The following is a 27434-nucleotide window of genomic DNA, read 5'->3' as shown; positions in this document are numbered from 1 at the left end:
TATGAAAAAGATAGATTTATTTAATGACAAATTAAAACAGAAAATAGTCAAGGACTCAAGGGAGAGCAGCAACATTACTGAGACTCCACATGAAGAGAAAGTGAGAGATGATTGGCTAAACCTCCCTCCTCCTCCTCAGACAAAAAAAAAAAAAATAGGGGGGAAAAAGAAAAGACTTACCACACAAACAAGAGGACAGAGAGACAAATAGATGAAAACAACCCAACTCTGGAGAGAAATAAAAGAACAAACCTTCAGAAGAACGACACAACTTGCTTTTTAACTACAAACACTGAAGTTTAGCCACAAGTTTTACAACTGCCTTTTTAATTTTTGTTTTTAAAATTCAATACAAAAAATGATAATTATGATAATCTCCATTTAATAATAACAATAGCAACATTGTAACGGTACAAACTGTCCCTCATTCCTGGTTGGGTGATCAGTCAATCAGTGGTTGAGGCCGGCAGAAGACAGAGCAGAAACGAAAAGAAGAAGAGGAAAGAGAGAAAACGAGCAGGCTTTTTTTTACGCCAGAATCTTTCTCTCTCTCTCTCTCTCTCACACACACACACACACACACACACACACACACACACACACACACACACACACACAAATATCAGGAGTTCTTCTCTCTTGTCATACAAAAAAAACTAATTAAAAAGAAAAGACAGACATAAGAAATAAACCCCAAAAGAAAAACTGAAATGCAGTGTTTCTTTTTCTTTCCTTGTTCTGAAAAAAACATAAACCTCTGTTCCTCGGTCGATTCATCCACTATTAGACCTGTGATGCAAGGAACAGACGTGTGTTTGTGTGAAAATAATAATAAAAAACAAACTAAGTCCAGGGCTGATGTAGCTGAGGGCCTTCTTCAATCCATACAGTATGACAGCAGAGTCTAATAACTATCAACGACGACAGTCAACTAGTTAAAGATGCACAATCTTTAGCCTCGGGGTGGATCAGAAAGAAACTAAATGAGCTTTTGCCGGTTTGTTTTTCCATCCAGGACACGCATGGATGGTTTGGGGTGCTACAGCCATCCATGTCTACAGATGACTGTTCCAGTCAGCCATCGATAGCCACGTCGCTCACAGGTGAAAGGGTTTTTTTATGGATTCTGGGTTCCAGTCGGTCATTAGCAGCCACAGCTACTGTTGAAGCCCTGCGAGTGGAAACCGTTCAATCCAGGGAGGTAACCGAGGTGGGTGACGAACAGAAAGGGAGAGCTAGATAGCTGGCTAGCTTCCTTGCACTGACCAGGAGTCCGTGGTGAAATAGTAGCTTGTCGGGGGTGAAGCAGCTTCCAGGCTTTAGAGCTGTAGTGTCTGAAATGTCTGACTGAGGCCGAGAGGAAAGAGACACTAAAATGAGACTGATGGGGGCGGGGGATCACTCGAAGACAGACACGTGGCCAGGAGACGAGTTTGACAAGCAAGTTTGAACAACTTCTCAGTTGGTGTTTATGACCAATAGAGGGCGAGACTGCATGTACGTGCACGAGTCTCACATGTGTGTTTAGAAGTCTACAGCCATCACTACACAGTTATGTCCTTGTGTTTATTCATCCATCCATCCACCTCACCACCAAGGGCCTCCACGGCTGCCCGATCAGACAGTCCAGTTCCACATGTCAAGGGGTGAGGCTGAGAAGGGGGGAGGTGCCGTGAGGTCAGAACTGATTTGACCCCTCCTAAAAAAATGCCCCCCGAACAATCTGTAACTTTTTGACCCTCTTCTCTGTAAAGTTCTTAGCACATGGAGATGGTGACGTTGATGCCCAGGTTGCCGTTCTCGGCGAACAGCTGTGCGATGGACGTGTCGAACACCAGGCAGTCGCTGTTCATGATGGCGGTGGCGATGCCCTCGTGGATGGAGCGCGGCGTCGCCTCCCAGGTCAGCCGGCGCCGGTGCCCGTTTAGCTCCAGCCGGTAGGCGAAGTTCTCGGCCTGCTTGCGGGTGCCGATGAGCTGCACGATGGCGAAGAACTGCTGGTGTCCGTCGTACTTCTCCTGCTTCTCCAGCACCAGCATGAAGTGGAAGCCGAAGCAGGACTGCATCATTACCCAGTCGACGGCGCCCGGCAGGTTGATGTCTGTGGCCAGAAACACGATGTCCTCCCCCTGAACACAGAGAAACACAAGTCTACTTAAAAAAAAGGCTGAGTAAAGATATCCCAAAAGTCATAGAATAGATGGAAATAATTCAGAAAACATACATTATGGAATGACTGACTTTTTCTCAACCCAAAAATGTGAAAGGTATTGGGGAAAAATGGAAATCATTTTCGAACTGTATGAGAATGCAAGGCTGTATGTCTTGACGGAGCAGACGTCAAATGAAGTTTAACCCATAAATACACAGAAAACTTGAAAGACCAGGAGGATCAACGTTTTATACTGACAAGCTTGGACACTTAGAACCCTGGCTCTCATTCTATTAGAGTATGAAGGCTATTATTTTGTCTATATGTTGTTCTGTTTGTTTGTTACAGAAAAAAACTGAAGTAAAAAAAAAAAAAACACAAGTTAAACAGGTACAGTCACTTATGGGCATGATGCAGAATTTTCCAAGAAAGGCTTCTTAACCCTTCAAATCCCACGGGAGTGAAGCCGCTCCCATTTTACGAGCGCTTTTTAAATTACCGTAACTCCTCAACCATTTGCGCTAGAGAGAAAATTCAAACAGTTCCTGAAAGAAGAGAAGATGCACTTTACGGGGTAGTACGGTATGTCAAAGGGACCACGTGCAACGACGTCCATCACAAAATCCCACGGGAGCGGCGCCACTCCCATTTTACAAATATAAGATTACATTTTTTGCAAATATTTATTATAGTTCATATTTTACATTTTCGTTGTCTAATAGTTTGTTCATGTTCAACTCCAGTTCCTACTTTAGTAAAATCCTGAAAAATCCAAGTCAGTTTTTTGCTTTTTTTCCCACTGTAAACTACTGTTACATTGTCTAAGCACATAGAGGTTGCTCTCTTCAGGTTGTTCTGAAAAAAAAAAAAGGGTAAAAGCAATCACTGTGATTATGATTTCTGACTCTTTTACAGCCCAAATAAAAAAAATGCAGGTGGCCTGTATGACCCTTGGGTGTTCAAGGGTTAAAGCCATAGTAGGCATCCACTTCAAAAGGAACACTTATTTTCATTAAAAATTCAAAATAAATGCATGTTAGAAATGGATGCTTAATCAAAAGTGATGGAATGAGATCTGAAAACAATTAATATAGTCATCCATGTGTTGTTTTGTTTGCATCCCTCTGCTTCTTTCTCACTGATCAGACTTTTGCTTTCACCTATAATATATTGTTACAGTTATGCTGCAGCCTCTGTATGTCTGTTTTGTTTTTTGCTTGCGTTTCTGAGTGTGTGTTTCTTATCTATTAGCAAGGCTCAAACCATTGAGAAGTGGTGAGAGATGAGCATATCTCTTACACAGAGGGGGAAACATTTGCCTGCTTGAGGAGGCGTTACCTTAAACAAAGCATGGAACTGTCAGAACAATCAGGGTTATTGTTATTAATCACTGACAGCATAGTGATGCCACAAAGCAGGAAAAAAAAAAGCAGCACATGATACCTGCTGGTTGCTCTGCTCTATAGTAACTACATTTATGGCATTCAACAACCAATAATTTTAAACTGTATGTTGCTTGGCATTGAAATTAACCATGTTGCGTTTGTATGCACTTGAATTTATTACAGTGATGGAAAGGTTTTTTTATATGGTGTGCAGACTGTGCCTACTTTGTTTTTCTTTAAGCCAATCACAATCATCCTGAGCAGTGCCAAGTCAAAAATGCAGCAGTGCCTCTACAAAATAGTGTCAGGGGGAACATGTTTTGGTGGAACATTTGCATGCAGGCAAGCAGGGGTATTAAAAAGGATAATTCACAGAAAGAACAGAGCAGGCCTTATTTAGCCACAGCTTGATGAAAACTTATTTGACTGTGTAGGCTGCTAGTTTAAGAGGTTATTTCCTGGAGCAAGCGGGATTTCAACGTGAACATGCAGAAGGCGAGGAAAACGCTGCACGAAATACATGATGGAACTGGCCCCATTTTACCCACAGTCTACATCCTGTGAGTCAGACGAACTCGTATATTTATGATTTGTTTGTAAGAAAACAAAGTTAGAAAATCAGGATTTTAAGGGCTGTTTAACATGTAGTCCTAATGGGTCATGTTTCAGTCACTATTTCATACTCAACACAATACATAAATGAGCGTTACTGGGAATTCAGCTGTATTAAAATGCACTATATGTGAGCAGAGAGAGTAGGAGAGAAACAAACCAATGTAAAGAGCTGACACCTGCAGAACAACTCAAAACATGCTAATGAGGACGCAACGCTGGATAAGACGTGTGTCCAAACTGGTAGGGAGTAAAGCAACACAACCCAAAAGCAAACACTGTGGGCTAAAGTCTGATCAGTAAGAAAGAGGCAACAGGAATATGGGGAAAAGGACATTAACAGTTAACCAAAGGACCAAATAATTTGTATGCAAGTTAAGTGAGCTTTCTTTCTCGTAAAATTCCAGTTTTGTTTGATTATACTGCCATGAATCTAATTTGGTAGTGGGGTTGAACCAGTTTGCTCAGGTCAAAAGACAAGTCTGAAAAATCACTTGTAGGATGCCGTAGGTGCCTCATATAGAACAGCTTATGCAGGAGTCTGACTGTAATTTCAAGATTTACTTGAGTGATTATTAGCAGAGACACAAAAATGGTTAAAATCTAAGCAGCGGAGGATGAGAAACACTGATGTTGAGCCTCTAATGTGGGTTATCCTCCAAAAAATAAACAAAACACACTGCATCCAAATTGAACCTTAACTCGACTAGATCATATCTTTTCTTTGACCTCAAACATCTGCTAAATCCTACATCTTAAACCCTACACACTTGTAATTTGTAGTAATAAATTCAAATTCTCCCTGCCATAGCTGAGATAATCTTCATTATACAAAGCTTCTTCAGACTCTAATAAGAGATTTTACAACTATTTTAACAAGCTAAGTTAGCAACTTAACTGACTGAAAATCGACGGAAAATGAAAATTAAGGAAAGCAAACTATAATGACCTATTTGAACTAAATAAAATAGTACAATCTGAAGCAGTTTGTCTTGAAATCCAGCAGAGGGCGCTCTTTAAATTCACTATCGGCTTGGTGGGGTATATCAATTGCTTTCTAATTGGTCTGGACAAATGACATGCCAACTCAAATTTATTCCAAGTTGTTTTTGTTAAAGCAGCGCCAAACCTGATAGCAACATGCAGTAAATGGAGTTTACAGTTCCTTTTTATAACTACTGACCATATAACTGCATAAAAACAAACACGTGCAGTGTCTTACGAGTCAAATTTCTAAAAATGGCACACATGTGGGTATTAAGACTACTTTGTGAGTGGGTGTCTGACCTGCAGCGTGGTGATGGACTTGTGCTGGTGCATCAGGTGAGGCATGACAGCGTCCAGGGAGCCCTGCCACTTGCAGGAAGCGCCGGGGCAGGGGCAAGAGTACGGCCGAAACTCGCAAAGCTCTTCGTGCTCGGTCTTGTCGGTGTGAGGCAGGGTGACTTCGCAGCCCGACGAGGCGTACTTGCAGGGGAAGAGGACAGAGTTGGCCACCTTCTCCATGGCCAGGTTCCTGATGGAGCCCAGGGGACCTCGGCAGGTGGGGCAACAGGTGAGCTTGGGCCGGCAGTTGGAGCATACCTGGCACGAATAATACAAGTGAGTGTTCATGAACTGAAATATTATCTAAACCCTGAATCTCTTCTTCATTTTCTGTAATCTCATTGGTTAGAATTTGTGGGAGCTGGCAGTGCTCAGTGCAGGAAATACACATTCCTCAGTATAATAAGGAGCACATTTCCAAAGTACAGCTGACAGTTTGGCCTTTACTTTGAACATTTTCCTCTGAGTTACACTCTGGATCAGACATCAGGCCGCTTTCAGACCATTAACTTGGCACCTGTAGTGAGCTGTGTCATAAACACGATTATGCATCTGTAGCACCATTAAGATCTGCAGTTATATGTGAAGACAAGTTCAAACAGTTCATCCTTGGACTAGAGCACAATGCAAACTGCTAATACTGTGTGCTGTTATTTATTATTATCTTTTCTATCATCTATTTTTATCATCCAATAGGTTTTGTAACTTTATTTTATTGGTCATTTTATTCTGTTTTACCCCTTACTTATTTACTATTATTACTGTTACCATTTTTGGCCTTGTGTTTATGGTTTTCCCCTCCATTTTCTTTTATCCCACTTGTTCTCTCCCTTACTTGGATGTGGCATTTTATTATTTTATTTGGTGGTGTTGTACCAATTTATTTTGAAAATCTTCTACCATGTGTGGACTGACTGTCCTTCTGTTGGTCAGTGCTCTTCCTGAATATCCTCCTTTTTTTTTCCTTTTCTGCCCTGACCATAAAGCACTTTGTTAACCCAGTTTTTCAAAAGGTGCTGTATAAATAAAGTTATTATTACTGTTCTACTAAGCAATTAGCTTCAATTTACACCACAAACATCTCTGAAGATACAACTGAGACAATATTGACCATGATTACATTACTAATAATATCTCTGATAAAGTGTTGAATTTTTAGTCTGGACAATAAAATCCTGTGAATTTAGGAGTGTGCTCTAGTCTCCTGTTTGTACTCTGAAAACTTTCTGAGAAGTACTTGTTTCCGCTGCATTTTGCAGATTAATAACATTGCAATTTATAATGAATATCATGTTATTTGCAAACTCCACTAAGAAAACAGTATTCATGCTAAAAGCCAGTGCTAACCACACAGCTACACTGAACATGATGTACGTGGACTGTGGGCTGAGTAGCTGCTACTACGCTTAAACTAAAATTAATGAAACTGGCTACCTGAGGCGTGAGGGTAGCACGTAGGTATGAAAAGACAAGCCTTCTATTTATATTTTTTACGTGATGTGTGCATGGCCCTTTTATACAGAAAACTGGTCGGTATCTTTAAATTTAACTACCACTATTACAGGAAATGACTACCTTGTATCAAACAGGGTTTCTACTCTGAGGTCTTGATCACCCTGTCCACATTTGTTTTGCCAGTTACTTAGTAATTTTGTTCTGTGACTAGTCTGCTGTAGTCTGTAGGTGTTAGCTTACTTAAATTACACAAATTTAGAGAAATACTTGGAAATTTCACAACGTTGTGTCAAGTGCAGGAACTCAAGACACAACAATCCCAAGACGAAAGCTCACCTTGCTTTGCCTGTGACTCATAGCAATACTTAAGCTGCAGATGTAGCCAGTATAGACAAGTCTACATACAATACGTGCTCATTGTAGCCAAAGCAGAAGAGCCATTGTCGTGTTGTTGGATGATTCAAATCCAGATGTGATAACGGGCACGCAGGTTGTTGCTGTTCTTTAACGTAGCCCAATGAAAAATGACTCTGGCTTTCAAAAACAAACTGCCACTGGTTGTTGTATCGCGCACGCACACACACAGACACACACACAGACACACACGCACGCACGCACACACACACACACACACGCGCTTTCATTCCAGGCTGCACAGTACATACCAGGTGTCCGGACTGGCACTGCAGGATGGGGGGCAGGACATAGTCGAAGCAGACAGGACACTCGAACAGGCTGGCCAGGTCACTGTTGGAGGCTGTGGTGCCTGACAGGGTGGGCACGCGCTGAGATGGGGGGCACTTGGAGGTTCCTGTGGGCAGCGCGGTGGCAGTCTGGCGACTCATTTCTGGTAATGAGAGAGAGGAGGACGGTGGTTGTGATAAAATGCTGCAGCAGCATCATATTGTACTGTAACACAATAAAAGGTTTTTAGATCAAAGAGAAGCGTGGCTGGCTGTCTGGACCTCTCTTTATAGCACCTCTTTCTTAGTCACTGCACATCTATGAGTCACTGCGATTCACTAAAAAGAGACTGAAAATGTGGTGAACGCTGCCGAGTGCATCTAGTTAACCTATGCGACATCAAATCTTGTATTTTCCCATCACTGAAGTCGAAAACAATGTTTCTGGTGTCAAATAATACTTAGATCTACTGACCAAAGCAGTTTAAATTCAATGAGACTATCAGGAAAACTAATGAACAAATCCTCTGCTGCAGAAAACTCAGTTTCTCTTCTTCCCATATGTCGGTTGCACTGTTCAGCTTATGTGATATGTGGCTACATGCTGAGCTAATCTACTATCCTGTCTGCAACACTCACTATTGTTTAAAACTTTCACAGCTGTAGAACGTCAAGCAGAGCAACAATCCGCTGTACAGTACACCTGCAATACACTCCATGTTTAATCACCAGCAAATAAACATTTCACAGTCAAATATCCATATACCAAACAGCTTTACTTCTTTAGTGATACACTCACGATGGTTAACCACTTGTATAAATCTCGAGACTCGTCACATCTCCCAATCTGTGAGACTGATAGAGGCTTAGTAATAGCTTCAATTACTATGCATATTTGGATGTACAGACTCATTAAAGGGGAATATGCAATCTTTCAGTCTCTGGTTAGCAATAAGCAAACAGAAAACTTTACAGTACATTTGCTGTTAAAAACGAGGAGTGAGCAGATTACACGTCAGTATTCTCTCCATTACAACCTACTGTGTATTTACTATTGTCTCCGCAACAAGTCAGAGCCACACAGATTTTCTTCATCACATATAAAAAGAACAACCAGACAGTAAAGTGAACTCAGATGTGGTGTGTGGAGCTGCTGCTGTTTCCTATCGTGCTGTGTAGTTGCCTTGGTAACAGGTTTGTGGTTAAGTATGGGATGGCCTGTGGAGCAGAGAAAAGGAGAGGGTGTAGAGAAGAGGCAAGTAAATATGATGTGTAAAAGAATATTTAGTGTTGGGGTGGGCCGGAGGAGAAAAGAGTCATTGGAGATGAAAGGAGAGAAAAAAAGAAAGGTGGAGGAAAGTAGGAATGACGCAGCAAAGTTTGGAATCGAGCAAGACAAGTACATAGTGGTGGTGGTGGACAGAATCTGTGTGACCTAAAAAGCTTTAAATTGAACAGGACAAGGGAAGGAGCAACAAAAATAGATGCAGCAGAGGGGAAATAAAGAAGCAGGGAAGGACAGGAGGAAGAAAGAAAGATGTTTCTTAGGCCTTTTCAGGGCAGCATGGTAGTTTGGGTGGGATGCGTTCCCACCTACTGCGCTACCTGGTTGGCATAGTTCATCCTTTTTATAGCCCTGCCCACAGACAGAGGCAGCACAGGGAGACTCAGAACAGAGAGGAGGAGAGAGGCTAGTTATGTGTGGGAGGTAAAGACAAGAGAAGAGAGTCAGGTGGACAAACAGCACAGCAATATGTAGACAGACAATACAACAGCTGGGAAATTAACACCCACCAGCTGACAAAGCTTTAGTCATGGCTGCTCAATTTGGTTAACCTAGCAGCAAATTGAAATATTTTAAAAGGTGATTCCATCATAAGGGGTCTTCTGAAATCTTCCTCTGCAATTTTCCTTCATTTTTCAAGTGAATTATGTTATTTATTATTAGGCATTGTTTGGATGTTTCTCATGTTTAAACAGGGAAATAGAACTTTTTGATGCTGGTGCAAAGGTAACTAAGAAAAAACTGAATTTTAATTTTAAAAAAACGGTCGTTTTGAACAACGATTAGTACAAAAGGAACTCTTTTGAGCTTTTTCAGATTTGTGATTCCCTGTTGACAGTTCAGACCACTCCCAGATGACTTAGCGCAACTCGATGCCCATGAATACCAAATGTGATGCTTTTATCTACATCATCATTACTTGCGTAAGCATCCCTCTTACTTCTAGCTTAGTAGCTGGCAGCGCTGCCATCAGTCAGGCCTGCTAGGGTAAAGCTTCTCTGCATGCACACATGCACACTGATGCCAACTGCAGAGGTAAAAACTGGATCTAGTCAGAGGCAGTATTAGCTAGCAGTCCCTACGCCTGTCTGCTTGTAAACACATCTGCTCTGATGGAGATACTGCCTTAGCAGCTATTAATAGAACTTCTTAGCTGGCTAGCATGCTAGCCGCAGCGCTAAGAGCAGTGGGACGAAATTAGCTCAGGACATTCAGCTAGGCCAAGGCCAGAGTCACAGTCAGCTAGCATGCAAGACTGAAGTAGTCAGCACAGGGTCGCTTCATAACTTAGCTAATGCAGCCTGAAGACAAAACTATGAACACAATTGGAGAGTGAGTCATCTGCTGGAGACGGGTAGAATGCGACATTAGGGAGCTTGTGTGTTTCTAAATTCACACATAAAATAGATTTAAGTAGATTATCTTTTCAGTGTTGTAGAGATGTCTAGGTTGTAAACTTGCACAGTGCTTTTGATGAGCAAGTTTAATAACTAACTTTTAAAAGGCACAAACAGGTCTCCCTGTATTAACATTGATTAAATATTGTAAATATCTAATGACAAATACAAAATAACTAATAAAAAGTGCAGTGTTTTTAACATTATCTTGTAAGTTTAGCTTCTGTTGAGGTCACACTGACAATAGCAGCACAAATCAAACGAATACCACTGATTTTAAGTGCTTCAGTGAAAGGAAAACATGAGAAAAGAAGTTCAGTTGCCATCTACTGAAGCACTTCGGATTACCATGACCTGGATAACTGGAGAATTTACACAGACATAATACAACTGACCCATAATATGCACTTAAATGTGCCCATGTGCTGTGATGTGTTTAGAGAAAATAGAAAATATAGGCTCATCAACTTCTTATTTTGGAGTAGAGGCCAACTACCAGCTGTGTGTGTCTGTGAGAAGATGTTTGTATACTTTGGGTGTGGCTGATTGGTACCTCTGTCACACACTGTAGAGTATACTGCAGTAACACCTTACTGATGAATACTGCCTGCGTGACTGAATAGGACTAACGTATGGCTAAACATACTTTACTGAAATAGATCGACAGTGGACCTCGGCTGAGAGGCCAGAAAAAGGGGGGCAGGATTCACAGTCTCACAGCTGACAACAGAGTTTTCACTATAAGCACATAAAATGTATTGTTTTAGCTCAACTACGAGGGTTTCACTGATTTAGAGGTAATATTATACAGTCAACTTGGAATTCTGCCAGGGGATCATCAGTCACTGCTGCACAGAAATGTTTAGAAAAGAAAAGCAGCTCAGTTGTGAGTGATGTGATTAACACATTGCTTCTGACTGGCTGAGCCATGTGGGATTTTGGCACAAAAATGCCACCGTAATGGCAGGAAGGCCATGGGAGAATGGCTATAAGCACACAGAAAGTAAAGTTTATGCACTTCAAGAAATGCGTGTTAAATCATTTTCTTTGGCAGCTCAGAGTCTTGTGATTCTCCTGATAAAAATCGGATCTTGCCTCACGAACTGCTACAAAAAGCTAGTTGGCAGCACGTAAGGCTGTAACAAGCTGCAACATGCCCAGCTAAAAGAGTCTGTGAGGGGGGATAAACATAGCATCACTTGTTCAGTTGGCACATGGGAGGCCAAGAAGGTGACACTGCCAAGATAAAGGCAAAATATAGACGAGCAGGGCCCAGAAGCCTTTTGTTGTTAGCAGGTGGCTTAGAAATGGCTTTTACAGTCTGAATTTACAGTTTACAAAGCTTTCGGGCTTTACTTTTTACAATGTGGATACTTACAGAGTGCTAGCAGCTTATTAGGGATGATTTATCCCAGAAAGGCTTTAGAACAAAATTATACCTTAGACAAAATAGGTACACTTAAGGTGTGAGAAAGAAAACATGGGCACAGAGGGGCTGAGGTAACACAGAGTGAGTCAGCTAACCAGATTGAGGGCAATGAGCACATACTGCTCCATGTCAAGGGGGGTGGAGGGAAGGATGACAAAGGGAGGCGTAGACAGAAAATAATAACTGAGCACACCGTCCTTGGTGTTAAAGAGGAGCAGCGTAAGGGGAAAGAATACTGACTTTCTGTTTAGAAAACCACTTATCACACAGCACTGAATGCATGTTTTAACAAAAGACAAAATGAAAGGGTTTCACCAGACAGAGGCATCATCTTGCACAAGATAAAATTGTGTTAGGAGCTGTCTAAGTGAAGCAAATTAAGAGCTGCGAATTTTCAAACAGGAAACAACTCATCCTACAGCTCAGAGGACAAAAAGGAGATAAAGAGAGACATGGTGGAATAGCCTGCAGATAACACTGCTATAAATGAATTGGGAGACAAACGAAGAGGGCAGAGAAGGACACTAACAGAAACAAATACCCACCTTCGTCCATAAGATTTCCAAATAAGGCTGTCGTCTTCTCTTGAAATGTGGGGACCTCTGAAAATAGAAAAAAATAGGGAGGTAAATAAACAAGACTATGTGGTGCACATACATCTTCCTTCAGTGAATAAAATACAGCCCGTCTCTTTCATTTCTGACAGCGTTTATTCACACAGCTCAATTAGGCCTGCATATAAATTTGATCTGATTTTCATGAATGCCGTCTAGGTTTTAAGGCTCCATCTGCATTGTGCCAGCAGACAATATGAGATCAGGAAAGGCACTGCCCATCTTGTGCACTTCCACAAACCTAGCAATGCTCATTCAAGGCATTTAAGCCACTTACTGTACCACTAATGCAACGTACATTAGCATGAAACTTGCACACTCATTGATTCATACTGTACTGTGTGTTGGCACCACACTGTTTTTCCCAGCACTGGTAATTCATATTTAATAAACGCAAAAGAGCGAGTCCCCTAAGGATAAGACTCAGCAGTCTACCCGCATCTCGAAAATAAGAGGCACCTCTATGAGGACGGTAAGTTCACAGTCTAAACAGAGAGGGACAGATGGTAGATGAGAGGAATGAAGGACGCCATCTAAGCTAAACTGGAACTACTACTTTTTCCTTTTTTGTTATTCATTGAAAATTATTCTCAATTTTGCCTATTGACCCATATAATTTGTTATTCTTTGGGTTTACTTTTCTATTCTGCTGATGTAACACAAGCATTTTTCAATTTGGGATCAGTTTCTAAATGGGGGAGGTAGCCTTCGGCATTAAGTATCGGCCACAAACGATGCCGTCCTGACATCTCTCCCCAGGCCACCATTCACACCTCAATTCATGAGTCCGCAGGTCATCAATTAGCCTTGGTGACAAAAGTTTCAGGTGAGTAACAACCTACACATGGCCTCAAATACCTGAAACCACCCAGCAGTCAGTTAAAACTGAGAGAGCCCCTTGGTTAAGAGATGAAACATCTTCAAAAACCAAAAAGAAGTCCAGATACCATCAACTTAAGCTGCATGCTCATGTCTATGATATTCAATTGTACTACTGTGGATTACAGTTTTACAAAATGATACAAAACCTGTGCCTCATTGGAGATGCCTGCAAGTCTGATAAACTGGACAGGAATTCTTATATGTGCACATATATATATTTTCGCACACAGCTACCACTATCCCAAGAAAATTTCTGTCTGTTCTTAAGACACAATTCTCACTTACGATACAACTTCAAATAGCAGTGTTAATTTGCTGTATTTCAGCACACTTTCAAGTTGCCAGAAATCCCTCCTTTAGCTACTGCATTCTGTACCTGTATCAGAGAAGCTGTTAAATGATCCCTATTGAAACAAACATAAACAGAAGCACTGAAAACCACAACAAACACCCCTGCTTCAACACCTGCAGCGCAAACTTGGAATATCACTACAGATCACTGCTGAAGTAAGAAAGACCCTAAACAACCGTCGGTCTGCAGTGCAATGCAATGCAATGTTACAAGTTTTGGACATGAGTAGTAATTAACCAAATAGAGAATGTCCATATATGTGAACTATCAACAGAATAAGACCACTAGTTTGCTGTCTCCAGTTGCAAAACACAACACAGAAACCAAATCTAGTGGGATAAAGTATATTTTCTAAACAGTGCGTACCTGTATGAGTGGGAAGTCTGTTTATGAAGCACTACAACTTTCCATCAGTTGTAAAGATTCAAGTATGAGATAAACAGCTGCAAAGCACAGAAACAGGGTATTTACATGACTGAAATGTAGCTTTCACTTTTCTAATGTGTCTGTTATCAAAGTTTGCATACTGTATGTTTTTTACATATGTATCAGACATTAGCATTTTGAGTTTTCCTCACTGGCCATAACTGAAAATATGAGGCTGTGACTGTAAACCAAACTGCCAGGTTATTAAAACTTTATGTCATTGTCTAGAGCTGGTGTTTGTCTTGCCTTGACAAACATCAATATCGAAACTGGAGAACTACCTTGCTCTGATTGTTGTCCCCGATTACTGAGAGCAAATAAATGCAGCCACTGTTGGGCTAATGGTATAGCACACATTAAAGCGTGCAGGGAAAGTGAGATCGATTTTGATGCACCTACATTTCTGCTTATTGAACACTAACAGGGATCCCATTTTCATCAAATTTAAAACATTTCAAAATAAGGATTCTGATTCTTTTCCCTGTGCAAAGTAGTTTTTTGTCTTTTGCAGCAGAGAGTGGTCTCCAGTGAGCAAAGTTTATGACATATCTGACTTCTGTGTTTTGGGCAAAAGTTACGGAGGCATTTTATCATGAAAGACAGCATTTACTGCAAGTCACCAAAGTCAGCCTGCAGCGTGTGCCAACTTGCCTTAGACAAAACATAAACACATGCATTCACACGCTACAAAAGCACTGCACATACATGACTTCAGCTGGACAAATAGGGGGAAAACAAGTACCATGAAAGCAAATAGTAAGAGATGCAGAAAGATGGCTAACTGTACACTAAATACAGGAAAAGCTAAGCATCCAAAAAGGGAAAGAAATAAGTCTGGAGGCAAACAGCTGGGGGGGAAAGATAAAGACACAGAGAAGAGGATATGGAAGAAGGCACGAGACAGACAGGCGATAGATGACAAGAGCACGAGTAGAGGGGGAGGCAGAAAACAAGCCGGGCTTCAACACAAATGTGCCATTCTCTGTTCTCAACTCAGAGCCCACTCTTTTTTTCTGTCACACACATTGCACAGTTTTCATACACACCATACAGTGTAATTCACAATGCACGCAAGGCAACACATGCTCAAAGCGTCTTCTGTACTCACCCACACACAAGCTATTGAACACATATTCTGTCACAACATACAGAACGCTCACTTTCTGCAAGCCAAACTCTGTACACACAAACTATTAATTTATCAAGCTGACACAAACAAAGCTGCAGTTGGACTGAGTGCACAAATTAATATTTTACAACACCTTGGCTGCAGCTACAAGGACAGTAGCAGAAAACACACTGACATGATGAGCTTGGTGAGCAAATGTTTCCAGAAATCAGGGTGCGTTCATGTGTATTACCAGTTTAAAGCTCATTCACCTTTAGTCTTGTGCACGTTCCTTGTGGCTACACATGAGAAGAGTCTGAACAAGGAGTTCCAGGGTGGAGCTTGCAGTGCTACGCTAGCCGGCTTCGATTTCACTTGGACCACAGACATAGAGGTTGAGCATTTATGCAGCCCCTCTGTGCCATATTTCTCTAGCCTTTTCCATGGAAACCACACACGGTTGCTGCTGCCCTAAACACACCACAAAACAGAGGATCATATTTCTTCCTCCTGCTCCCCCATTTAGGAAGCATAAGCTCATGAGGGTCCAGGGCGAGCTGTAATGAAAGAATAAGGACTGTGTCCAGGCAAGGGCAAACAAATCCTTAATAGCTGGAAAAATAACTGCCCACAAGGGAATGGGACAGGAGGAGAGTGCTCACGTCTGGAATCCAAAAAAAACCCCTACAAAATCTCACATGAGAAAAATTTCAAAGTCCCTCAATCGCTGGAAACGACAGGCAAAAACAGTCGCTGACGTCCTTTAAGTTTAGCCAGTATCCATCAAACCTGCCAAACTCAATCCAAACTAAAAAAGGAACACCGACCTGGTGACTGGACAATTATGCTCCATCACAAAGAAACAGAAACGCTCACAGATTTGTTTTCTGTTGTGCTCACAGCTTTGAAAATTTCGTCGGTCTGTAAGCAGTCTGTCGGTGTGTGGTCAGCCTGCCACTCCCTCGATTTGCCTAATCAGCCACTAGCAACAGAAGGCAACTCGAGGCAGTTTAGCCAACTCACTGTAGATTCAGTCCAACCCTGCGTAATTATCCTGTTGCAAGTTCCACCTCTGTTTCTCCTGGTGCCAGATTTTCAGGAACTGTTCGGCACTGCACCATTGCAGCTTTTAACAGGTATACACTCTTTGAAAACCATTCACCAAAATTGCAGGCTTGAAGTTAAAAAACAATTTCTACATCAAGAAAAAAGGCTGGTTTAAATCAAAATACAAATCCTGTATGGTGTACAGCAGTTCCTAGAAGAATAATCCTTTGCTGATTGGAAAACAAAGCCCCGCTCTCTGGATTTCCTGAGAGGAGAAGGCTCGTGAGAGAAGGAAAGTCCCAGATAAAGTTTTCCTTTTCTGTGCTTTTATTCCGGCGATGTTCTCTCTGTCCCCTGGAGTGTGGTAGGTGTCACTACTGCTGGGTGTGTTTGTGCAAAACACAGAGGGCTAAGCTAAGCCGGCATCCAATGTCAGCCCAAACAGAGCATGCTCACGCACACCCTTCCCTATTCTCTCTTGACGTCTCCCTACCCAAACACATAACCCTTTCTCCTCTGCTGCACAGATATTTTCTCTCCCTCAAAGGGATTTCAACTTGATTCTTAGAAATTTTATTTACCCTCCTACACTTTTTGTTTCATGTCTCCATTTTCCTCTCTGCGCCTGTACACTTTCCTGCATGGTTTCTCTGCCTCAAGCCTGCATATTTTGCCCTTTTTTTCTCCTAGATGGACATTCTCTCTCTCCCTCTTTTTCACTCTCTTTCTCCCGCTGGTGTCTCTCTCTCTCTCTCTGCCCCCTCCCTCTGCTGGGCTCTGTGGTTGTGCAAGTCTCAGATTTCAGCCTTGTCTGGCTGCAGGCTGTACCACCAGCTGCCCTCATTGACACCATACCTCACTTTCCCACTGCCTTTTCTTTTCATTCTGTCCTCCTATTGACTTCCCCTTGCATAGTTTGCCACAGAGTAATAAGCCCTATGTGCAAAATTCAATAGCTTTGCATCAAACAATAAGAAAAAAACTGTTAAAAACTTGAAGAGCTCGGTGTGTGGTCTGTGTTTTTTCCAAGTCTTGCTCTTCAGATTCGCCAGAATCAAAACGATGTTATGCAATTCTTAGATCAATGATTCAAATGTTAGCTTTTTACTGTCTAGAACCATTCCCTTTTACACAAACTCATTCTGCTGCACAAATACAGAAACTCTGGTAGACTATCTCTGTCTAACACACACACAAAACACACACACACAAGACTGAGGCAAGCAGGAAAAAGAGACCAAGTAAAAAACCAAAATATCACTGTGAGCCAGGATCTGTCTGTCAGCAATGGAGAAAGTGATAGCTAGATTAGTGCACAAAGAAAGGGAGACGCTGGCTCTGTTCACATGAGGCACTGAAAGGCATCTTGGGTGATTCAATCCCATAAGGACAGGCCTAAACACAGATGCAGCTGCTATACATGTGTATAAAGTATGTGCGGTGACTAAAAGCACTGCTTCTGATGTATGTCTAATAGAGCCCAACAGATACATCAGCTGACCGATATTGGTCTTTAACAGATAAATCTCTACCAACATTTCTGTTGTTTGATGTGCCAATTTGAAAACTTTCTTGTACAGAACATATCGCAGAAAAACATGCTTCAGAAAATGTGCCATTGCTTCCAATAGTCTCAGGTCTGTCTGCAGCACATGTAGCAGAGTACACATCACAGCCGAGCAAAATGGTGGTGCAGTCGAGTGGTGTCTTCACTAGCTGCTGGATAGATAACTGGAAATTTAATAAACAAAGACTACATCATTTTACCTTTTCAACATAGCTTTGACATAGATATATAAAGAGCACCAGCCTATATATCTATATCAGAATTTTTAACCCTCTAAAACCAGTATTGGTCCCAGAAAGTCAGTATCAGTCAGGCTCTAAAGTCTAGCTTGGAGTATAACATGACAAACTTCTCTAACACAAAGTAATAACAGCAAATAAAATTAGATTTACTTGGAGATCACTGGGGCTGAATTCTTATTTTTCTTACTATGAATTGTGTAGTTTCTAAAATGTCAAACAATGGTTAAAAATGTGTATTTGAGCTTCTCAGACTTTCACTTTTTCTAGTCCTTGATTTACAATTATATAATAAAAACAGGGAAAAGCAGCACATCCTCATACTGAAGAAACTGAAACCTGTAGTATTGCTTGACAAATGATAATTACCACGACAGAAATCTATTTTCTGTTTGTTTATCAACTGATTAACTGCCTAATTACTTTCTCACCCAGTATTTTTTAATACCACTGAAAATATAGCTCATTCGAAACAGGCAATTAAAATACAATTTCTTGGTAAATAAACTGCTCCTTGGATTCTAGCTTGACCGTGATTAAGACAGACACACTGCTGTACTCCCTCTGCTGTATTCTTTTCACAGTGGTTACACCGCATCTGCTCACATTATCACCAGACAATATAAATATAAAGCAGTCAGAAACTCAGGAGCAGAAAAAAATATGGGCACAAAGAGAGCCCGCTGGGACACACATGCACCCTGCAAGCTATAAAACAACGCTGGTGACACTCGCCAATGCCCACTGTGTTATTAAAGGGGCAGGGCAGCAGATACAACAATGAGCCATCTGGAATAGGCAGCAGTTCATCACCAGCGACCCAAACACTTCATCACCTAGAGCCAGGGGTTTCTACAAAGGAGAAGATGGAAAGAGGGAGGGAGGGAGAAGGACTATTTAAATCGTAAACATGCTTAGCAATGCAGATGCCTGGATTTTGTCATGCCAATAAAGCACCACTGAAGTGAAATTAAGTCAGAGAAACAACAAGACCAGTGAGCTGGAGATGTAAAAAGGCGAGGAGGTTGTAAGACAAGGTTGGGTAGAGTGAAACACAAGCTTGCATTTCCATATGAAATGCTGCTGTCCTGCTGTCTTCTCCTTTGAAAGTGTGACCTGTTGTACTACCATGGAAGCAGCTGAAACAAGGCTGAGAGAGAAATGCTTTGATTGCTTCATTTGAAATAAAAAAAAAACATATATCACATGACCTGTCAACTACGTGACATTTATCAGTGCTTTGATAGATCTAATTATCACATTACATGAGGTTTCTCTGGTCTCAGCTGGCTTACTATGGCCGAGTACACACTGAAGTTAATTGTGAGGTAAAATTAACAATAAATTAGTTTGCAGTTTCAAGCCTCCTTGCCCATTGTTGATAAAGAATTAACTCATCATTCTAAGAGATGGGTGTTAAGTCCATTTAAAGTCAGTAACTTGCAGATTACTGTCCTGACAAACTGCTGTGTAAACTGTGTCTACAGGATAAAGCACGAAGAACACAAGAGCAACACAGCAGGGTGAAATGCATCATTCTGTGTTTTTTGGCAAATTTAGACAATCATAAGCAGACCGAGACAGCACAAAACCAGAGGCTACGGCCCGATTCTGTGATCTAGGTGCCATGTTGGCTCTTTTTGTTAGCCAGCCCAGTCTTTATTTAGTTCAGGTTCATCTGCAAGCTCCTCATGAACATCTCTGTCCCAAGAGTAAGTAAAACAATGTTCAAAAAGAGAAACATCAGACTGCTGTGTAGCGTCATGCCTGAGTGAATGATCCAGTGGACGTTTTGAATGCACAATTCAGGAGCCAATTCAATTTTAATGAGAGGTTCTCCCATCTGGCTCGGAGCTAGGTAAGGTAACAGGGGAAACCACTCTAAAAACTTTAGCATAACGGACATTTCCCGAATTTAGGAGTGTTTTGGTCCATTTAAGCTCAAGTGCAGGTGCCATGTAGTCCATTTTGCTTCAAGAGAGATAAGAAAATCAGGTCGTGTAAGCCTGGCATTAAATTTAAGGGTCAGTAAGAGCTCGGGTCAGAGAGAAAGATAAACTATAGAATTGTCCTCGACTCTTGATAGATATCTTTAGCAGAATAGCCTCATTTACTGACATAGGGAAACATGGATAAATTAAATGAAGAAAACTGACCTTCTAACCCATACTAAAAACTCATTGAACTGCACAGCTACATTTTTAGGATGAAGTAGAATGAATTTGATCACTACAGAGACATTGTGTTAGCCATGAGTGTTAATGTCAATGGAAGTTTGTCTGTCAGTCAGCACAAGCCCCAAACTAAATCCCTGAATGAAACAAAGCCAACAACACAAGAACATTGCATTTAGAAGCTAATGTCATTTCTTTTACTCTTGCAGTAACCTCTTTTCCACAGCAGGAAAAACAACTGGAGGAACAATGCAGCTTAGCAGCTTGTTACCATGGAGAAGCCACACAGAACAGGGATATCAGGGCAGAGGCAAAACCAACTCCGATCATACACACACAAAGCTGCACACCTTGTCTATTTAACACAGAGGAACAGACACGCATCATGCATACACATCCACACTTGCAGACGCGCACACACACACACACACACACACAAAGGGAGTGATAAAGCAAGCAGGGACTCCCTCTGGCATTAGTAACAGATCTAGAATTACCTCACTGTTAAAGAGCCAATGAGTCACTTCTGTCTCTCGGTTTCTATCGCACACATGCGCACAGAGATGCTAATTCACACACATACCTCATGCATCAAGCTGGACGGGAACAGCTGTCATTCTTGTGAGGACGAGCTGTGCTCTGTTCACTGGACATGTGCTGCTGATGTTGTGGCAAGACAGTAAAAAATGCACGAGGTGACAAGCCAAGTCACAGATGTAGGTATACAGAGGCATGCAAAGCACCTCATCCACCTCTTGATGCAAGAAATATCGTAAACAGTCACACACAAATCACAAAAATCATCATCTATTGAGGTATTAGGTCAAATACTTTGATATTTGCCTTTACCACCATTGGTTTAGTCAACATACATTGTCGACTCAACAAGCCAGGGTTATATCTCAAGATAACCCATCCTATAAATGGTCTTAAATTTAAATGTCACTTAAATATGTCCAGTGAAGACAATGTCCTGTCTTGTGCCATGTGACACCATGCATGCGCAAGCACTCGGGTGGTCAGGTGACAGCAGTACCATAAGTAGAGAAACAGGCTCAGGTGAACCACGTGAAATTCAAATACAAGAGTCAAGGTTTTTGGACACTATGGAGAATGTGATGAAGCAAATTTGGAAAAAGGTCCAGCAGTTTTAAAAAAAAAAAAAAAAAAAAAAAAAAAGGGCATTATCAATCATGTACCGCCTTACAGGCTTCATAATGCATCTTTTAAAAAACGGGTTAAGTGCATACATTTTCAATTTCTGTGTGTACAATTTAAAATTACACAAAAACAGGGCTGCCATAACTGTACATTTGTGCTAAAGGCTGGCAACTTCTAGCAAGAATGCTGCTTTGAAAAAGAAAGTCTGTGCATTTCTAAATAATATTTAAACAGAAACATGAGCACATAGTATGAAGCAATTTACCTTCAGGGTTCAGAATGCCCTACACCAGGTTAACCAGCCTCATTTTCTTCTGTATGATAGAGAGATAACAGGGCCACAAAGGTGAAAATTCTCAGGGGTCATGCGGCAGATGTCTTAAACAATCAGTACAAGCACGAGCCACTACAATCTTTACTGTCAGCGCGCATATGTGGTTACATCATCCTCACTGCAGACCTGCACAGTATAAATAAATCAGCCATTAAACACTGTACCTACAGACAGCTGGTAGAAATAACCACTGAGGAGAAAATGAAAACACAGAGTGGACGGTAGGTTCTAACCTTTAGCAGTTCACAGAAAGGCCGCATACCAACAAAAAGCAGCTGGAGCAGCAATTTACTTCTCTTGTGCAAGAGAAATTCAAATCACTGAGGAATGTGAGAATGGCTCTAAATACAGCACGCTGTTAATGCATGTATAAATACTATGCTACTGGGACCAAATACTGTATTAGACATGATAAAAACTACATTGAAAGGGCAAAGGTAATATCAAACCTCACTGACTGAAAATAAAACACAAGCATAACAGGTGTAATAAACACGTGTTTTGACATGTATTGTTGCATGTGCAGTCATGTAGTTCAACAGACAGACGTCTATATTATTTGTTTTGTTATGTAATTTCTACTATTTGCAAATTTACATATCGTCTACAAAATGCTATATTTGTTGTCCCTGCTACTGCAAATGCTTACTGGTGTATGTGGTAAACTATAGTAGACACAAACAGCTGCAACCCTTCTGCATACAGCTACTGAGTTTGTGAAACTACAAAAAGCTTAATGTCTTTTCTCCCCAACTAAACAAAACAGAGCAGTAATTATCAGTCAATGTACAAATAATTAATAAGAAACTGTTTGGGCATGATTTGGTGTTGGTCTGACACAAAAAAACAACCAAAGATGTCAGTCTGGTCTGTCGGGATTAATTCCCACTGGCCATAAAGCAACAATCTGTTGGGAATGAATGGGATATTGCAGGCAAAAAAAAAAAAAAAACTAAATAAAAAATCAACTGAAAATGAAAATAATTGTCAGTTGCAGCTGAAAAACCCAAAGCTTAATTTTCTTGCATTTTAACGTGGATTTCAAGAGGATGAGTCTTTCCTATCAATGACATAAATCCCTGTCATCTTGGCATCTGTCAACATCCATCCACATATGAAAACCACCCCGGTGGCTACATTACTAAGCGACTAAGCCTCTCTAAAAGCTACAGAAAGCCCTCAGGTCAAAGCAAGTTCATCTCTGCTGCTGCATTACAGACATCTAACACTGTACTGAGCATAGTCAGCAAACAAAAAGATGCCAATTTCTTTTGCTTGTTTTTGCTCACATGACTGTAATGTTGAGTGTAGACCAATTGATTAGCATGTCCATAACTTGCTTGTTTGTTTTCTTTCACCTTTCAGGGCTGGACAACATTTGTCAGGCAGATTCTACCAGTTAGAAGAACTGGCATACATACTTACATATGGATGTGTAGGGTCTTGGGGGGGAAAGAGTTCCTCTCGGATTTTGTACTCAAGTTTGAGACAGAATTCCATTTGCACCTGGCAACCAGGCCTTAGCCTGGATTTATTCCCACTCGCACATCTTGTACTTGGTTGTAAATGTGTGATGTCTAGATCCTGACAGCTCTTTAGTGCAGCCTCACTGCTGCAAAATACACAAAATTAGTGTGTGTGTAAACAAGATCCTTAAGGTACAATACAGAACTTAGGGCCCGTGTTTTTAAGTGCATTCCTCTGGACCCCAAATGTCACCGGTTTATATTTTATTCAACTAATAAGGGCTTGATTTACACCCAAGCTCAAAGCAATGACCTGAAATAAACCACCTGCCAGCACCAGATCAGCTGAAATAGACATTACAGTTCTTATACACTGTGTTGCATTTCAAATCTCTATTAACAACAAATGGGATCACCCGTCATCGATCACCCACTCTCATGCTCTCCCTGTGCTTAAATGCATGAAAAGTAAAGAGACCCTTCTGCTGAGCTGACTGATATCTGCCACGTAATCTCACTGTAGACAGTCAAACAGTCAGCTTTAGGCATTGTTACTCAAGAATTAGACCATCACGTCATAGGCTGGTGGTCAGAATGTTCTTTGTTCCAATTCCCCTTAGTAGTACTGCAAAACAAATAGAAATATATATGCGAACAGACAGGAGTTTGAAATTAACTTCAGGATTAGGAGTCAAGATGAAAAAACTGCTTGCAATATTAAATTGTATTATTTTTGCAGATTTTAACTTGTATGTAAGTTACAGAGTGTATTTTGTTTTGATTGACAAGAATATTTGTCTTCAAGATTGGCTGTGAACAAGGAGAGACTTTGATGAATGTTGTTTTAGTAATGAGACAGTAACATCATGTACAAAACAATTACTTGTGCGCTCAGTAAAGGACTTGAAAGGTAGAATGTAGGGCCACTAGTAGCTGTACTAGCATCATAGAGATAAAAGCAAGATTCTTCAGCTACAGTTTGACAATGCAGTCAGTTTCTGAATGAATACTGAACAAGTCACATTAACACTGGAACTACTCTAGAAAACTGACAAGCAGAGCCAACAACCTCTATTATAATACACAGTGGGACACACTTGGCATCTCCTGATAAATCGTTTTTTACTAGCATGTGTAATTCGCTGTAAGCTAGGTTTACCTATATTCGCGTATTTTCCATTGATGAAATGCAGTCACGGCGGAAATCCCATTGAAATGCCTGTCACACATTATCTACATACTACTGCTACAAACATGATGTCGGGCTCTACACTAGCTGTGCTTGCCAAGTGCTTCAGCATAAATCATCTCGCATGTGTTGCTCTGCAAACATTAGCATTATTCTACATGTACAATCAGCTCTGGTAATTTAAAACATTCACACATTAAGAATTTACAGTAGCATGTGAGCATCGTTCGGCCAGATTATGTGTAACTAATCTATGTTTCCCCTTTGCACAAAGACGAAAACAACCTTTGGCCAAGGGACAAAAAATGAATTCATTCAATTCAAGACTGTGAATAAATCATCTTCCATCAATGGTTGTGCAGATCAAAGGTGAGAGCTTTCAAACTCTTACACCCGTTGTGTACTATGCACATACTAGGGCAGTACACTATATAATTACTGCATCGACATTTTGATGTATGCATGCGCAATTTTAAGTATGGTATATCAACTCAAACACATACTACAACTGTTTTGCTGCTTGATGCAAAAACTAAACTCTCATGGTTCTCATTTTCGATGACTAAACTACAGAAGAAGTCTGTCTGATGGAACAGCAGTTACTTTAACGTAAAGAGTCTTTGAATACAGTTTTTTCTAACTTCATATGAAAGAGAATTTGCTGACATTCAGGCTCCACATGTGCACAGCAAAATAATGCAGGAGCAGGAGAGAAAGTAGAAGATGTGGTTGCAGAAAGAAATTCAACATCAACTATTTGCCCATTTGAATCAGGACTACATAGCTCCGCACGAGGAGCGCAAAACCATGCAAGACAAAAAACTGCTATGAATGTCTTTGTCAGTGTTAGACCATATAAAAAAGGTTACGAACAGCTTTCTTCAGCTTTTTAAAAGAACTTTTTGGAGAATATCACAGGAACTGCTGCCTTTGGAAAAGAAATAAAGCTTTGCAATACCCTTGTTGGATCAGAAACTGTAAAAAAAAAAAAAAATCACCATAACAATGAAACAAAATCTGGAAGCATGTAAGTGATCACTGTACAGAGAAAGACTTAATGTTTGAGGAGACAATATCTGGAGTTGCTCCCCCTTAAAAAAATAAAAATCACACCAATCACTCCCGAATGATTAATTCTTTCCAAATACAGTCATTTACGTCACTTGGTGAACACTCCTGTATTTTTTCCCCAACACAGTATCGCAGAAAACTAAATGTGTCAATATCTGCAGCCCCAGTATATACCTAGTGTCTCTCTTTTGTGTTACAGCATCGCACTTGTGTTGATACTAGCATTACTTTCACGTATCTGAAAGTTACTTAACTGCTGTTGCACCTTTTAGCTCCAAGCAACTTACTGCTCACCTTTGCAAAGGTACGACTTCAATACTTCGGTGAAGTCTCCTAATTCCCAGCTTAGATGCTTCCAACCTCAACTCGATCAGGCCTTGTAAGCTAGAATAAGAGCAAATGTGATCTTCAATCAGCGTCCATCACCTGCCTAAAGTAACTTTATCAAAAGGGTGATGTCATTTATATAGTTTTGTTAACAGCCGGGCTCATAACTCATCTACAGGTGTCCATAGTAACCATTATGTTCAGCTGCTGCATCCAGAACATATACTGGAGTGCAATAAGGAGATCAGAGTCCTCTAATAAACAATAACTAACGAGAGCTGACATTCACTCGTTCCATTTCGGACAGGTCACACAGTCACAGTCACGGTGGATCCGTTACTCCGCGTAAACATTAGTCATCACTTCCTCCACAGCCGCCACAAAACCGGGTTATCCCGGTAACGCTGCTACACAAAACAATGCCACGACGGGTATCTGTTGACCTGAACTAACCCACTTTGAAAGCAAAATGGCCTTGTCTGGCAACGCAGACTACGGCGTATCCTAGCAAGCAGTCACCGTTACAGACATACGAGGCCTTGTCTTGCCGTAAAGCAGTCTCCCATAGCGGACTAGCTAGCCGCATCGGTGACTTGTTAGCTTAGCAAGTGTGAACAAGCCAAGAAACCGATACTCTACTGTTTTCCGTGCACCGTTGAGTCAACGCTAACGACAATATCTGCTCTCAATGCACGCCAATCGATCTGCACACCCCAGATAAGAGGCGTTTTAAAACGACAAACGGGCTGGAGACACGGCTGCTTAGCCTCTCGCTAGCTAGCAGGCAGCATTAGCACAGCGCTAATGAAGGAAGCTAACGTCTGCTGTTGTTTTCGCCAACACAGACCACACTCGAAAATCTGATGTTTCACTCGCCACGGCACACCCGCTTACCTCGGGAGAAATATCCTGCGGCTCACGACGGATAGATGGGCGAAGGTACGGCGCGGCGATACACACAGGACCCGTCTTTACCGTGTTTCATTCGGTTGCTCAGTGTACACATTGGCACTGCTCCTGGAACAGAGACGAGACGCCAGGCGTTAAGTACCAGCCGCTCCGGAGCGCGCACAGTTGTTGAAGTTTGTCGCGGGGGCGCGCTCTGCACGAATCGCAGTAGTACAAACTGGTCCAAAAGGCAAAATAGAAATTTACTGAAAAAATAAACGCATGCACGAACCCCTGCTTTACAGAGTATTATTTAAATGATTTCCCACCTGATTTTAGCAGGTCAAACAGTCAGTAGTCAAAATTTACAATATCACCAATTTTGCAAATTTTTTCTAAATAACTTGAACATAACACGTGTCAAGAAAGAGCATAAAATGTAAAAATGTTCATTGCTCTAGGAAATAAAAATATAAGTATACAGTGTAATGAACAATAATAGAGTTGTAATTATGTTATTGCACAGAGAAGTCGAAATGACGGACATATATTAGAGATATCACTAAAAATTACAAATTTTTAGAAATTTTATACACATGGCACACAGCACATATTTACAGTTTCTCCTCTTTTGTCATTCTTTGTTATTTCCCATTTCATTCATTTTCTTTATTCCATTTATCATATTGTATTTATTTCTTTTTACACGAACTGAGGAACACATAATAGAACATCACTAAAAATTGCTTATTTTTTGACATTTTTTTTACATATGGCACACATATGCAACACATATTTACTTTTTTGTCTTTTTTTGTTATTTTACAATATTACTGATTTTTTAAAATTCTTTAATACTTTCTGT

At 40.9% G+C, this 27434-nt stretch overlaps 1 protein-coding gene across 3 annotated transcripts; it reads right to left on the bottom strand.

The window, feature by feature from the left end:
• On the bottom strand, nucleotides 1–26737 carry siah1 (siah E3 ubiquitin protein ligase 1). Of its 3 annotated transcripts, XM_035948324.2 has the most exons (6): nucleotides 26576–26730; nucleotides 25649–25738; nucleotides 12270–12326; nucleotides 7596–7777; nucleotides 5437–5733; nucleotides 1–2129 (listed from the first exon to the last, which is right to left on the bottom strand). In XM_035948324.2, exons 3-6 carry the CDS (start codon nucleotides 12277–12279, stop codon nucleotides 1758–1760), a joined length of 861 nt encoding a protein of 286 aa, XP_035804217.1. In that variant the 5' UTR covers nucleotides 12280–12326; nucleotides 25649–25738; nucleotides 26576–26730; the 3' UTR covers nucleotides 1–1757. The 3 variants fall into 3 exon arrangements, with proteins under 3 accessions (XP_035804217.1, XP_023126322.1, XP_023126321.2); XM_023270554.3 differs by lacking the exon at nucleotides 25649–25738 and having other exon boundaries at nucleotides 26576–26737; XM_023270553.3 differs by lacking the exons at nucleotides 25649–25738; nucleotides 26576–26730 and adding an exon at nucleotides 15379–16725.
• Nucleotides 26738–27434: the final 697 nt, after the last annotated feature.

The sequence above is a fragment of the Amphiprion ocellaris genome, chromosome 3, assembly GCF_022539595.1.
Source record: "Amphiprion ocellaris isolate individual 3 ecotype Okinawa chromosome 3, ASM2253959v1, whole genome shotgun sequence".
NCBI classification, from domain to species: domain Eukaryota; kingdom Metazoa; phylum Chordata; class Actinopteri; family Pomacentridae; genus Amphiprion; species Amphiprion ocellaris.
The sequence above is the reverse complement of the archived record's forward strand: the minus strand, read 5'-3'. Positions and strand labels throughout refer to the sequence as shown.